General features: G+C 34.2%; 1 protein-coding gene across 1 annotated transcript in view; it reads left to right on the top strand.

Annotated features, from left to right (window-relative positions):
- The first annotated feature begins 12,154 nt into the window (after nt 1–12,154).
- LOC144350646 (tyrosine-protein kinase receptor Tie-1-like) overlaps nt 12,155–16,404 on the top strand; it is a 64,640-nt gene continuing 60,390 nt past the window's right edge. The window contains exon 1 of the mRNA XM_085504027.1: nt 12,155–12,243. Coding sequence (XP_085360153.1) covers nt 12,195–12,243 — 49 coding nt within the window. The 5' untranslated portion in view covers nt 12,155–12,194. The remainder of the gene's footprint in view (nt 12,244–16,404) is intronic.

Raw genomic sequence — 16,404 nt, 5'->3', positions numbered from 1 at the left:
TGTTTTATTGATGTGAAAGCGGGTTAAATTACAGCAATTAAAATTAGTGAATTTAAATTCATTACTATTTCATGATTCCATAGCTAATTATAGACATGTGGCTCAGAATCATTGCGTAGTATTGGTTACCATGGTAACATTTATGAAAACAGAGAGGTAAACTGAAATAGGATAATAATGCACATTTCAATATTCATTTTAATCATAAAACAATCAAACTAACGAGGTAGGGACGTCATCAAGTATTAACTCTGGTACACTGAGCTACGATTAAATAGTAATGTTCTACAATAATAGTATCTGAAAATAATATAATAGTTGTGTTAAAAACAAAATTGTTCACTTTCACTGCGATGTCATACTGACTCCTCAAATAATGTAGATTTTGTAATAAATCAGGTAGTTTATTTCATCCGAAATAATAACAAACTTGTTACTAAAATCGTTATTTTAAATTATTTTATAGATTGGGGAAAACATAATTATCTGTAGGATGTATGTATCATTAAATTCTTGTTTGCAAAAATGAAGATAAATGAATGTTTTTATGATAATTGTTTGTAATGACTACAATCGAAATATACATTGGGTATAAATAGGGTATACTAGTATATCATGCGTGACCCGGCAATATCAGACTTTAAACAAGCGTTCGTCGAAAAGTAATGCAAATTAATACACGAGTTTAATGAACGTCATACTGTAGGGTCACGTTCGTGGCACTCCGTTTATATCATATATATCCACTGCACAGCTTCAAAGGGTTAAAGACAAATATAGAGATCGTGATTCGTGAGTGCGTTTTTGAGTCACCGTAGAACGTTCTGGTTCATTTGCATAAAGTATTGCCTTTCATGAACACCAATCACCGTTAGATAACCCTATTCCGATTAGGAAGCATAGTTAATTTTGAAACCATCACCAGATGGTTAACAATAATTCAAACCAAATCACACGTAGAAGTGGGCAATAATCGCCACTAGACATTGGTCAAAAGTAACAATAACATACTCAACTGTAGATCTTTAGACAAAAGTCGTACAATGAAATTTACAAAGATAATGTATAAGTCTGAGAACACAAAACAAGTGACTGGCAACGATTGACAAAACAATTCACAAGAACAAATAAACAAACAACCAACAAACAAACAAACAACAATTACACTACATACTACATTAGTAAGTGAAAGACATATGAACTCCATGGTATACATAGAAAGTGAACATATCTGCTCCACGTGTGACACTCGTTATATTTCTTTCTGCGCTATAATACATTTTTTTCTGTTCGAAACATTCACTGTAAGTTTGCTTGTGCTACGTAAATAACTTACTTAGCTTTATATCATTGTTGTCAAATAAAACATATGTTTGGATGTTTTGCTGATGTCATAGGTAGTGCTTTTCCGTATCAGTTACACAATACGATGTACGTTAACTACTTACCTTAGCTTAGTGCGAGAACGCAGAAAGGGGGAACAGGATGTGAGCAGTCTAGCAATGCCATGCGTGCTGGCAATTCCATTTCAGCAATCCGGTGATTGGCCATAGCATATCACATGATATTGCACCTTACAGTAGATTGACTGGCTCTCGTTAGTCTTGTATTATATTATACATTCATAACACGTGCCCTAGTATATTTTTACTGTGCTGATGGGAGCATATAAATTGTTAAAAGTTATTTATTAAAAGTTTAATATGACTATTATCGTTATCGAATTTTGATTTGGCAAATCGTGAAAGGATTTTCTGTGATCCGCTTGTATTATATTGACACACGTTATAGAAAAACACTCATTCATTAGGTTGCTATTATGAAACAATACTGCAGTACTGTCTTTCCCTTAAGTAGTTGAGTGGTTCATATATTGTAAATAAACATGTGACGCTAGATATATAATATTTATACTGTGCGAATGGTTGTTATTTTGTAGTAATTGGGAAACAGATCTAGAGAGTGTGCATTCGGCTAAATATTTCACAGGCCACGACACCAACACGTTTACAAAGTATATCCAGACAATGCTAAACATAAACAAGCAAAATAACAAGACAAACAATCAAATAAATAAACAAACAAACCGGATAATTATTCAAGCAGTGAAATCATAGATTTTGAATCAGTAATAAATAAGTCAAATGAATCAATGAATGAAATTTATTTCACCCCCCCAAAAAGCTTTAAAACAACATTAAATGTAGAAACATTGTAGGACTGTACAAACCCGTTTGTTTACTTAATCATGCCTACCAGAAAATCCGTGGAAATAATAAATTTCACGGCAGTTTATTATGGTGACAAATGTGACACTCTGTTATGGCGAAGTCGGCCTACAACACATGAATTAAATAGTATACCTCAGTTTCCCTTCCCTTTCCCTTCGTCTTTCAATTATGGACAGTTCGTGTCACAGGATTCAGGGCTCCCTCAGGCTTACAGCTGACTCCAACGGTGACTTGGATGATTCCTCTTCTCTGCTACGAGTGTTCAGTCAAAATCAATGCAGTCCCACGCCTGTAACCAAGTTCAGATTTTACGGCCATCTTCTCGTCCTATTTTTAGCGCGTTCCTTCCACCAATCCGAGAACTCGTCTCTCCAGGTCAAAGGCCGGTCACTCAATTAGCATAAAAACAAATTTAAGAAAGACATCCCCAGCCCATGTCTCGCTCCTTTGCACGGTGAATTCTAACAACCTAAAATAAGCCATGTACAATGACACTAATACTACGTGTGACAATATAACATATAGTATTTTTGTAAGTCATAATAATGTTAAAAGTACTTGTTACTGTAAATAGGAAATCGTTATCACATTTTCATCCATGAATGATATAAAAGGACCAAGTGTGTCAAATAATGTTGGCCATGATATAAAAGCAACTCCCGACAACAAGACAGATTGTGACAAATGTACAGGATTTGTTTAATTCTAAATAAACATACTAGTAACCAAATAGTATATCAAGTGATGCTGCAATAGGTTATGCCCCAACTATGAATTCTTACACACAAATCATCATAATACAACGGAAAGTATTAGAGTGGGTAGCAGGTAAATCTTTTAAATTTTGAACAGGAGGATCGGTGATGTTAACCCCACTCAAATGCTACTCGTGTGTTTCTAATGCTCTTTAAATATATCAGTATTAAATATATAAACAATAATTCTTTGAAAAATGACAGCCTGATAGGTAACAAGGTGAATAAATGCTCCTGGCAATCTGTCATTTGATAAATAATGGCAACAACAGACTAGAAATACACTCAGACCTGAATCCCTGACAGTCTGTGATAAACACAATATGTAACCAATGATAAGTTTATTGTTATGTTATGTAAATCCCTAACCCTAGTTATTTGTCTTTTTCAGACTCAGTATAAATACTGCCATGATGTCGTCCTGGATTACTTCGACTCATTTGACACTTATTCCAACTTCCAGTAAATAACAGTTTAGGATAAAAGTCTCATGTGTTTAAGTCCAGTGATGATAATTATAATATTACTATTATATAGAGGTCTTCGGTTCTCAAGTTGTACTGAAAGTTATGTTGTTTTTTTAAAATTCAAAGTATTGTTCAATTGTATTCAGAATCGTACATTTAAATTGTTTGAAGTGTATATTGCATTAAACTAAATATTTGTATATACTTATACAGATTGTAATTCTGTGTTATATCATAATCTGTATAATCATTTGGAGTCAGTATTTCTACACAGGGCAGTCAATACTTATACATGTATAACCGATGTTGGCTAAAATTGTATTAAACTGGGATATGTGTTTCTTCATTCAGTCTGTTTCCTGCACTTTGTAGATAATAAAACAGAATTGTAATTTACATGTGAACAGCTGTTAATGGACGAACACAAGATGTGTTGCTTAGTGACCATGCCATTAGTCATGATGTAGTTTCATTAATAGGCCATATATTATTTCAACCCCAGGGGATGTACTAATGTACATCTTTTAGCATGAAGTGCATGTTGATTTAGCATGCATATATTTCGTTATCCTAATGTCAGTGATAATATTTGCATTGGTTGGGTTCAAGAGGTCAAACAGGTATTAGGGTGTTCGCCAGATTAAATCATATTGTTGTTAGTAAAATGCATGTGTAATTACGCGACATGCTTGAAGTATCTCATTTACCACCTGCTTAGCCCAGTTGGTGGAGTGGCTTCCCCACCGCTTGGCGGATCAGAAGAAAGTGGTTTGATAAAAATATTTCTTTTAAAAAGTTGCACTCTCAGTCACATTCATGAGAGAACAACTTTGGTCTGAAACTGCCTAATTAACCAGTAAAAGTGGACAAAGAAACTAATCGATTTGCAGGTAAATTAAAACCTAGATAGTTTCCAACAAAGAATCAAAACACTTACCAGATAAAGAAGGCATGGTTACAACAATAGTGATGAGTCAAAGACTGGTACAACAATTATAAACTACACTGTCATTGGATGATTGGAACTATTGGCTTGAACACATGTCGTTAGTTTTCAGAAACACAAAGAGGTTTTGCATTCATAATTTGGATTTATAATTATTTTAGCTCTAATGTAGCTTATGATGACCAAGTATAGCTATACATATAATAATAATAATAATAATAATAATAATAATAATAATAATAATAATAATAATAATAATAAATAACTTTTTTGAAAACTACCTACTCAATTGCTTTTATAATTTGTACCTTGGTTGACCTGTGTCAGAGTTGTACATTTTGCTATTACATCATCTCTATTTTTGCAATGGTATTATCGAGTTCTTAAAAACTACTAGTCTGGCAGCATTGCTACTTGCTATGTAGCGAGGCATCATGGGTAAACTTCTTTAAGGTTTGTTCAATTTGTAACAACATAAAATAACAAACATTGCTTGTATCACATGTCTCCTGAATGGTGGTATTAGTTTAGCCAAGGTTATTTAAAGAATATATGTGCAGCGGAATATGATTACAAATCCTGGGGGGTCAGATTGGTATAATAATAGGAAACATAGACAGTGAGCCATGTATGACATATCACGATCTTGTCGTCTATATAGAACATAAACCTAATGTGAGACATATAGTATATATGGTAAACAATTTGATTCAAATTGCTTTAAAAAGTTCAAACGTCGGTCGATGGTGGCGCTTTGTTACAGTAAATGGTTTCCAACTGGAAGTAAACAGTAAAGAGCTGGTAATTAATTACGTCTTGTCAGAAATGTGGCTTTAAATTTCAAGACATCGGTACTAACTTTAGCTGATAATGCCCTTTTTTATAGTTTTATTCTAATCACAATTGTATTTTTACGAGTTAAAATTAGTTCATCTCGTTTGTATAGTATGCCATAGGCGGCAGTATCGTTGCATGTGCGACTAGTTTCTCATCCCCCGTGGAACGGTGAATTCGACTCTCATCCAGAGCGCCTTCATTCGACGATTATTTCGAAGGTAGTGTATGAATACTGGGTTTGGATTGGTTACCGCCATTACCAGAATTCTTCGAGTGATATTATTTTTTGTAAATTAAATTGAAACACCCTACCATCAAACTTGTAAGCAAATGTAACGTAATTCCCCCACACTATACTAATATTGGTAAAATCAGAACAGCAATGTCCGCAAAGCCACACTTCCCGTCGCAAGATTACATTACGTGTTGCGTGTTTAGTTCAGTCGTGGTGACTGTCGTTCTAATCGATAACTACATTTGTAAGATGCTGTCTTGTCTCGATCTTAAACTGCCTTGGCAAAAACCCACCCACAAATTTGCTAACACACAGTGTAGCACTCACTATCAATTATAGTTTAATAACTTGAACTCAACTGAATAACTTAAAAGTCAACATAAAAGTCAAAAGTCAACAAACCACGACCTCTATCAAATTATCCAACAATTTGCAAATATTCGTATTCATAGTTAGGATGCGTTCAGGAGTTATTCATTTCAAATATCAAATAATGATTGGCTCGAGATATCCACATTGTCTACACCCATAATGTGCACGCAAGCCTTCAAGTGAAGTAGCAATTGATACCGCCCACCTATTCAAAATGAAGAACTTGCTGATTGGATGATGTTTAACTCGTTCATTAATACTAGACATGTCTGTAGCCGGGTGGGGTCGTCATAATATTTTTAAAAGGCGGACTAATATGTATCACCAGCGGGGCTGGAATTCCGAGAAAAATTGCTCACTTTGTCATGGAATAAAGATGAACCCTGCGGTTTACAGTTAGGTATTTCCCGAGTCCGTATTATACCGGTAAAGATCTTACCGAGTTCGCATTATATTGGTAAAAGGCTCGGGCGGGGCGCGACACGCGTTAAAAACATTCACGCCATGAAAGAGAAGTGGTGGATCGCTGTGAGCCGAGCCCCGGCGCGCGACACTCTGCCAGTCCAAACAGTAATCCTGGCTGTTGCCATGGTAAACGGCGCCCGGAAGTCTCACTTGGCGGCCTGTGGGTGACGCCGACCAGTAAGGCAGTATGGTAAGCTGTATGGTAAGAATTCAGACTGATATGGCTGTTTAGTTAGGATTATTAAGACCATTACGGATATTAGGTGTTAAATTGAGAATTAAGTAAATACTCTCATTAAAACAATATAACTATTTATTATGTTCTCCACCATAATTTTTCTGAATGTTGTACTTGTATTATGTTCAATTTTGCTGTTCATGGTGGTAATAAATAAATAAATAAATAAATAAATAAATAAATAAATAAATAAATAAATAAATAAATAAATAAATAAATAAATATTATATGCTACATGGTAAATTGGTGAGAACCGATATTTTCGCAATGCACTTTTTGGCAGTCATTCAGCAAACTTTGTTGTAAAAACAAAAGAGGGGAATCAAATACTAGTAATATATATCATCTCGTGTACTTGAGACAGATCACTAAGTTGTACCAAATAAATATGTCTCTTTCTCTTTAAATGTCGTTTGGACTAATCGGTGTACGCGAAAAGAGCCCAGTTTTCAGCTCTCAAACTGAACTTCTGCTGAAGGTCACGGTCAGACTCATCGACGGAATTTCTGCGTGATTTAGGGATAAATCACAAATTGTATTTCCATTGTCTCAGACGGACATAGTACGTATTACATGTCTAGATAATACATGTTTGTTTTGTTTCGTCTATCATCTTAACTTTATTTGCGGAAGCCTGACATGGTCGGTGATATACTAAGTACTATTAGTTATTGCGCCCTCGCCGGTGTACTAACCAGAACGCAAACTGCGTATCGCTCCGGATTCTTAATTTCAATCAGTATGTTATGATTTATCTGACATTAATAAGATCGACCGCCGTCGTTGCTATAACATCGGTACGTTCACCGTATTTGACAAAACATGTGTCTTGATTGTACTGTGTCTGCCGTTACTGTGTGCTTTACGTAGTATAGGTAGATAAAAGAGTAGGCATTTATCAAACACACACACACTCGCACACTAAGGGACTGCTCAGTCTTTATGGCCCAGTCGACCGGAAACATTTTCATGAGTTTCACACAAAACAATGACTCCTCTCCCGGAATTCATTCAAAATATGGAGAATCAGAAAATTAGATGACCCAAACAAATTCTATCTAGGATATGAATAAATATTATTTTACTCGTGCTTGGTATTAATCACAATTTCAAAATTCCGCTCATAATTTAATATTGTCTCATCTATGTCAAGTCAAGACAGTGAAGAAAGCTTTATACCAATCGCAATAAAATTACTAAGTCAGTTACAATATAACAATATATTAACAACTCTGGTCGCAGCAATTTATATTTTAGGAAAATTATACCGTGTGTAAATGGTTATTTTAAAGTCCGAAGAAAAACAATGGGATACCAGAAACAATAGTTGACTATTTAATGAACCTCAGTTGTAAGCATTTTGACCAATTTTCAATTCAAATATTTGTAAAACAGAAGAAGGTTCAACTCTAACGGAGATCACAGTGTCATCATTTCCATGGAAACAAATTTTAGGCAACCCCCTCATTGTATTTGCTCTTTGTCATTTACATGATACTACGTTTGTCCATATATGTAATGAGTCCGTTTTTTTCAGTCTGTCGTTTACTTGTGAATACACTCTTCAAGATAAATCAAACATTTAGTTTCAAAGAGGAACAAGGGAAAGACTGTGCGAATGCAAAGAAACGTGAACTATATCGTAGTACTGCTTTCGTTTGATGTTATCGTTTGTAAAACCGGAGCCGTCCATACTTTCAGTTTAAGAAAATATGAGAATTTAATTAAAATTGAAACAATTTCCCTGGTGGTCACGTGACATAAACGTCAGTGGCTGGAGTCGGGAGATGACGGTTGCTATTATTGCAGGCGAAGGCCACGCCCTAATATCAGTCAACTTGTATTGTGCAGTGGGCAGATCTAGTTGACTAACTTAAAATAGTTAAAGTCAAAACACGAGCTGATTCAAACCTGACAAATAAGAGTCCTCAGCACAGAGTCGAGTTTCACAAATGCTAACCTTGCAAGCAAGTCAAAAATCTAACTGCCAAAAATGCCAAAACGTGTAATACAACGTAGCGAAATATAAAAAAATCAGTTGACAACAAAGTCGACGTAGGTGGAGTTCTTAGAATTGAAATTCTATGAGCATTGGTACGATCTCTAGATATGAGCGATTTAAAAATGCACCACTTCCATCATCACTGAGTACGATTTGAATACTGAAATCTGGCCACCATTTTTCATTGTATATACCTGGAGCATCAATAATAGAGACTATTTTTTATAAACTATGAAAGATAAATTATGATGCAATATGATATTTAAATGTAAACAAAAAAAAATAAAAAACGAAATATAAATAGATATCTGTAGTTATTGCGCCCCTACCGGCGGACTTACTCGGACGCAACGTAAGTCCGCCGGCGAGGGCGCAGTATTGTAGCCGACCTTGTCACATTGCTAGAAAATCACCATGGTATACAGTAGCCGCCGTGATTCCATGACTCGATATGTTGCGACCGACAACTTTGATAAATTCAATTCATGCGGTACAATACAAGCAGTTTTCAGACAAATACTAACTGTGTCTTTAGTCATTTCTGTTACACTGCAGACAGCCAGTGACGCTTGTCCGCAAATGCGGAAGTCAAGACGCTCTTTAATTATTCATGAGAAGTGATGACGTACAAGTATCTCACAACATTGTATGACATTATGTGATACGATTTCACATTGGATACTAGTAGTAATTTCATGCAAATTTAAACGACTAGATGAAGCAAATAAAGTTCTGTTAAGACAGCGGTGATATTACGGGGACATTCTTTCGGCAGTGCGCTACGATGGTTGCTAAGTTACTAATAATTCGGCTACTCACAGTCCCTGTAAGTGATAGAGGGACTGTGGGCTACTGTATTATTTTTGTTTGAGTTAATTAATAATTCGCATACTCAATTTGCATGTGAATAGATTACACACACCATCAATGATGGTCCATAATGTAAGAGTATACGGTTAATCCAGGGGCATGGGTGTAAATTGCCATAGTGGTTATTATTATGTCATTATTTTTTTGAAATCTTCATTTGGGAGGTATAATTACAGTACAATAATGTAAGATTATGAAGAACAATAAAGAAAAATCCAACAACATTGATGGTGTTACCACACAATGGTAGGAACGGCCAGACACAAACTCTAAAAAGAGTATTTTTAGCATCCATGGAACGGCGCGACTGCTCTACGTTATATATTTTTCTCTCTTTCTTTATTTGAAGATTTATTTGATTAAACTATGAAATTACGGGCCCGACTATTTCTGACTATATCTGTAATCCTCGCCAAAAAAAAAGAAAAGAAAAATACTCTGAGTAGCATTCATTATTTGTTTATTCATATATATTTACTCTTGATCCATCCATCCAGTTTTCATTTAGACCACGATTACCAGGACCGTGACCGTGTGTACGCGTTGTCATCTCGGCATTTTCTAGGTTTAGCAATTCTTGGGTATAGGGTTTATTTGCCAAAATTTGTGTAGACAAGCATGGTTTTGAAAAAAACATCTAATCACATGGAAATTTCACTCATTTTCATTGCCAGATACTATAACATATTTAAATTTATTAAATAATTCTTAAAACTCATCGGAAGGAATTAAAATGGTTACATAACATAAATACATGTACATCCTATTTGCTTTCTTAAATTATATAAACTGACAAATATACCTCCCAGTAGTATGTCTTTCTATCCACAGAGGGAATGTGGTTTACTTAGTATGTTTAACATATTGCATCAGGCAATTTCAACACTGGCAGACAGTAAAAATCATTTTTTGTCGCTTACTAGTATTCCATTTGCCAAAAACACACTCCTTTCGCATACATATAGGACAGCTTGGAGATATCCCATTCTACCTGATGTTTCATGGGAGGATGTATACCAACTGTTTTCATGAGAAAACAATAACTACACACTCTGATCAGTAAGCGCTCATGCACACGTGTACTTAGACTGGCGCAGTCGGGGCGATTAATTTGTTTTTGTAGTTTAAATAAAATAAAAAAAATCGCGAAATGGAGGTGTTAGCGCGAAATCACCCCGACTGGTTTATTCTGCAGGAAATTCATTGCTATTAAATATTCATGAATGCACATATTATAATGAGGTGGGCGCGGAAATACGTGCATAATGAGGTCAACATGGTAAAGGTCACACTGCCGACGTCTTCTCGGTCAGAGGTTAGTTGAAGAGACGCTGTGATTGGCTTAGATGATTGTCAATTAAAACACTCATTAGCATAACTACCCGTTGAAAAATCGACGGGTTCCTGCAGTGTCGATAGAGGGCCATGCAGAATAAACCAGTCGGGGTGATTTCGCAGTTACAGGGTATTTCGCGCTAACACCTCCATTTCGCGATTTTTTTTATTTTATTTAAACTACAAAAACAAATTAATTGCCCAAACTGCGCCAGTCTAACGTGTACTGTATTCACGCACTTACCGGTATGTGCTAAGGGGGGGGGGGCAAGGGTTATTTTCGTTCAACGTAATTGCAATATTTTTTTGTTCGTACTACGTAAATTGAAAAAATAAATTCCGTAATTCTGTAATCACAGGCTAGACGTACAACGTAATCGATCAAACATTTTTTTTCGTACACTGTAAAAATGTGTCATTTTTCTCGGTACGTACAAGAATTTACATCCAAATAAAAAAATCGTAAAGAATAATCCAGGGAAATTACATTATAGAAACTGTAAAACGACTAGATGACACAATTCACTACAAAATTGAATGTCAAGACGTAAAAGGCCCTCTAACCGAATGAAGAGCATTACGCGGGTAATATGCGTTTGCATCTCTACACACGGCGCAGCAATAGCGGAGATTTTGAGCCGGAGAGCTCTTCGGACCATTCAATGTTCCTTTTTTAACACTGTAAACTGTAAAAACGTCTTTTTTTTCCTTGTAAATTGTAAAAAGCCCTCCCCTCTGCTAAATATTTCAGGACTTGTAATGCATATTATTTTTGGAAATAGGTACATGGTCCCGTTCCTATTACGAAATTTGTGAAGAAATACATATTTATGTAGACGGTTTACGATAGCGTATTCTTGTGGATGAATATGTGATGAAATAATGCCACTAACAATGGCACAGTGGAACCTCAGACCCTAGTGGTCTGAGGTGGAACTGACCTAGGCGGTAAAATATTGGCACAGTGGAAATGGCCTAGGTGGTAAAACAATGGCACACAACCCAGTCGAATTAAATCAATTTGTTGGCATTTTTATTCTCGCGAAAAAACAAACAAACAAATTGTGGGGCTGTCGACAGGCTAGTCTTGAAAAGTCAGCCACGGTCTCCGTCGTTTCGGTCTCGGTCTCGGTTTCTGTTCCTTAACGAGGGAAAAATATAAAGGATATATTATCGTTCCGGCCTTTTTTATCCAAATAATAATAATAATAATAATAATAATAATAATAATAATAATAATAATAATAATTATTATAATTATAATAATAATGTATTTATTATTACCTGAATATTTACTAGTTGCTATTCTACTAGAAATTTGCGACTTTTTCGTTGCGCTCGACAGACGAGTGTATTATCACATTAAATTGGTTGCGATGAGGTCACCTGACTGTATGCAAATTAGTTGTCGCGCGGCCATTGACGCAGAAGTTCTGAGGATATGGGGCTCATGGTGTTACTCGTCGCTGTTTTTCAAATTTCGGTGACAGGTAAGTTCATTTTCGATAATTCGTGCACTTTCCTAATTCGTAGTCACATTTTGGGTCACAGTTTAGTTGTTAGTGCCGTACTTGCCATGTAAGACGGAATTGTCAACAACAACGACGAAAGTAATACTTTTACTTTACTTCCTTGTTGGAAAGTAAAATTTTTCGACAGTTTTTTCGCTGTTTTTGAAACTAGTGTAGAGTGCATCATGTTTTCAGTTTCAAATAGTCGATGTTTTGGCAGTTAAACTATTTTTAAGTTGTGGAATATGTCAACTACTAGCAGTTCACAGATGCATGTACTCGCCGTCACGGTGATAAGGAGCGACCAGTTATTATTGGGGGGGGGGGGGTAATGTTGCTGGCAAATTTATAATAATGTTTAATCAAGTGAACATCTTAGCTCCCATAATTTGTTCTTGAAATAGAAGAAATTAAAAACGTGTTGCAAACTGAACCCCAATGTACGTACAACTAACAATATAAAGAATAATGCTTGTATTATCTCAGGTGAAGGGGATCAGCAACATGTACACATAGGAGTAAAGTAATAATAGGTAGGGATTACAGTCTAAAATGAGCTCAACAAAATATAAAAAAATGAAAAATGCTCTTTACAACTTGTTGAAAAAAATTAACATCATGCAGATAAAAAAAAAAAAATTATTAGCATGGAGAATATTGCCCCTTGAGATAACTTCGCTGGAGTTATTTATCCTGAATCAAAATAGCCTTTTCTGAGTTCTCTGTAACATTACATTCTATCATATAAGAGCGTTACATCATTCGCATATTTTCTGAGTTCATGTGCAATCGGGTTAAAAATGTACATGCATGTGAATTAATTGAATTGCAACTACATCACTTGAAAACTTGTTCATTTGACAAAACCTTTTAAAATAAATGTGTACAGTGCCATAATTTAAAATTTCGTTCTAATTATTGATTTATTAATTTCAACATATTTCGATATCTTGTCGACTTTATAAATTTAACCAAAAAATGTTTTCCCCAACCTTATATGAACCGACAGTGGAATGGGCACTAAAACTTGTACACAAAATAATGACGAACCAGTTAATCCATTGATAACATTATATTCACTGACTGGCTATAACATAATCTTTCCAAATTTTCTCTTTTTTATGCTGTTCTATTTCAAATTTTATTTGACTTGATACAAAAACATAAAATACAATGCAGTAAAATGATATAAAATTTATCAGATATAAAAATATTTTGTCTTTAATTAATTGTAGATTGACAACATTTTGTTGGGAAAACTCAATATTATGCAAATTAGATATTTTGTTATGCAAATTGGCCATGATGATATTTCATACCTAAAGTAGCAGCATAGTGTTAAAAGGCATTGTTAATCATTGGGAGCTAAAATTGATGCCCTCCATGTTTTGAATATTATGAGGATGACAGTGTTAACAGTGTTTTTATTATTTGAATCATTAAAATGTAAGAAAGTAACATCTTTTACACACAAAAAAGTTTAATAGGTGAATATGGAATAAAAAATGAACAAATAAATTATTAAATGCGTTACTCACAAAGTATATTGCAATGAAAAATTGCTGACTTTAGTGCATTTTAGAATTTTTTTTTTATTATTATTATTTTATAAATTTCAAAATATCTCGTTGACTTTAACCAAAAACTGTTTTCCCCCAACATTATATGAACTGACAGTGACATTGGCACTAAAACTTGTACACAAAATAATAATGAACCAGTTACATCCATGGATAACATATTTACTGACTGGCTATAACATACATGTACGTCTTTTCATTTTTCTATTTCAAACTTTATTTGACTTAAACATAAACTACAATGCAGTAAGATGATATAAAATTTATCAGATATAAACATCTTGTCTTTAATTAATTGTAAATTGACTAATTTTTATTATAACAACAACAGTAACACAGTTATGATATCGCAATGTTTGAAAACTGATTATTATGAAAATTAGATGTATTGTTATGTAAATTTGCTGTGATGCTTGACATGAAGTCTGGGGAGAACACTGCATATCTCTGACATTCTTTGACTGATTATGTTCAAATTTTATATATTCATTATGCATCATGTCCTAGATATACAGATCTATTTAAAATGGCCAAACCATGGCCATTTTGTTTCTATTAATGCTTTTCCAAAGCAATATTTCTCAAGATGGAGAAGTACTCGTTTGATGAGTTTTTTTAAATACATATACATTTTGCTTCTCAATCCAAAATGGCCACCAAAATAGGGTTTAAGCTGTATTGAAATTATAATTGTAAAGTGATTGTTTCCATGGAAACAAGTTCAGGTATGTCCTCTTTTTATTTGTGTCTTTGGCATTTATTTGACTGAACCTTTCAATCAGCAAAATCAGCAACATTTTTGGCTACATGTAGTTAGCCGTATTTATCATTAGTTTGTATAATTTATAAGGCCAACAAAAAAGCTGGATCTGTTTCGGGTCCAAGGTTTTTTGGAAACAATTATGCATTCGTTTAGACTTTTCGAATGACTGTGCTTTCATCCGTCCATCTGTATCAGTCATATTTCACATATGCTTGAAAAGTTAAATTTAAAAGATTTAATGTCAAAAATGCATCAAAATCACAAATTTTCACTATTCTGGGATTTGATTTCAGTCTTATATGGTTTGATTTGTTTTAAATTTAGTATGTCGATGAACATTTTACATGCATTGTTGAATATAATGGGGCCTTGATGCATGTAATTTAATTTTTCAGATTGGGTTCAAAATAGACAACTGACAGCTATGTTTATATCTGACATTCCTGGACTGATCAAGTTGTTCACACAGATTCTGTTCAAAGATTATTATTAGACAAATGCACATGCAGTCTTGTCACCATCACATCCAAAATGTTAACAAATGCAGTTCAACAGAGCCATATCTCATACAAGTTTAAACTTCATAGGTTATCATGTACATGTATCTTGTGTCTATCATACAGACATGGACAGACATATTTCATTGACAATGACTTGACTTGTTTTTTTGTTCTCCTTTCTTTCGTTCAACATTTTCTTTTCATGTGTAGCAATGTGTGAGCATCCTGTTTCAAACTGCATGTCCACACAAACCAGAAACAGATCTTATTTATTTTGTTTGACCTATCATAGAACCCACCTGATAGTGCATGGCTTCCACATATATTTTTAATATCACATTTATGTTAACATACTTGTAGAATAATAATAATATTAATAATAGTATGAGATTATTTCGAGGATACCTCAAAGTATGCATGAAGACAGTACAGCGGCAGTATCGACTGATCGACAGTATCTGTACTGTCTGAGTGCATACCTCGAGGTATCCTCATATTAACCTTATTATTATACAAATGTACATCTTTTCCTTCCAAGGATACATCATGGGAATGCCGAAATCAGAATCAGCGAACTTCTTTTTGTGGGGTCCGGTCAAACTCTGGTGGCAGCCATGTTTTTTTTTTATTATTAGGAGATACTTATGCGCGTAATCATTCAATATTTGGAATTTGCATTTCCTAATATGGTAGGATGAAAATTACCGCTCGCTGTAACTTATGGCATTACGATGACAAATGTATAATAATAGTATTTATTGCATCTTAAGAAATGCAGTATTTCTATCAGTACAGTAGCAATAAAAGTTTAATAATAATAATAAAATAATAAAAAAAGAAAATATATTATAATGTTAAGCTTCAAAATAATATGTTGATAATATGATATTTTTTTAAAGACTATCAACTATCTATTCTTTCTTGCATGGCTTTGTAAATAAACTGTACCACCTTCTTAATTTTACTTTCATCGGCACTGAGCAGTCAAATGAATCTATTGGTATTGTGTAAATCATGTGGTAGAAAATTTAATTATGACAAAAATTGTTGGCGCAAGTTTCCATATTAGTGTCAAAAAATGCAATTTTTCTTTAACATTGTGTTCTATGGAATTGTTCTAAAAATAGCAATTTTCAGGAGATATTATATTTTTTCAAAAAGCTTAACTGCAACATACAAAACAATGCTATAACATTAGCTTCATGATTGTACATAAACTAATGTTGTCATGCGATTTATGACCAATTTTGTCAAAAATTATGAGTACATTGTACATGTAGGCTTCTACCTTAATACA

The sequence above is a fragment of the Saccoglossus kowalevskii genome, chromosome 9 (assembly GCF_978046115.1).
Source record: "Saccoglossus kowalevskii chromosome 9, keSacKowa6.1, whole genome shotgun sequence".
NCBI lineage: Eukaryota > Metazoa > Hemichordata > Enteropneusta > Harrimaniidae > Saccoglossus > Saccoglossus kowalevskii.
The sequence above is the reverse complement of the archived record's forward strand: the minus strand, read 5'-3'. Positions and strand labels throughout refer to the sequence as shown.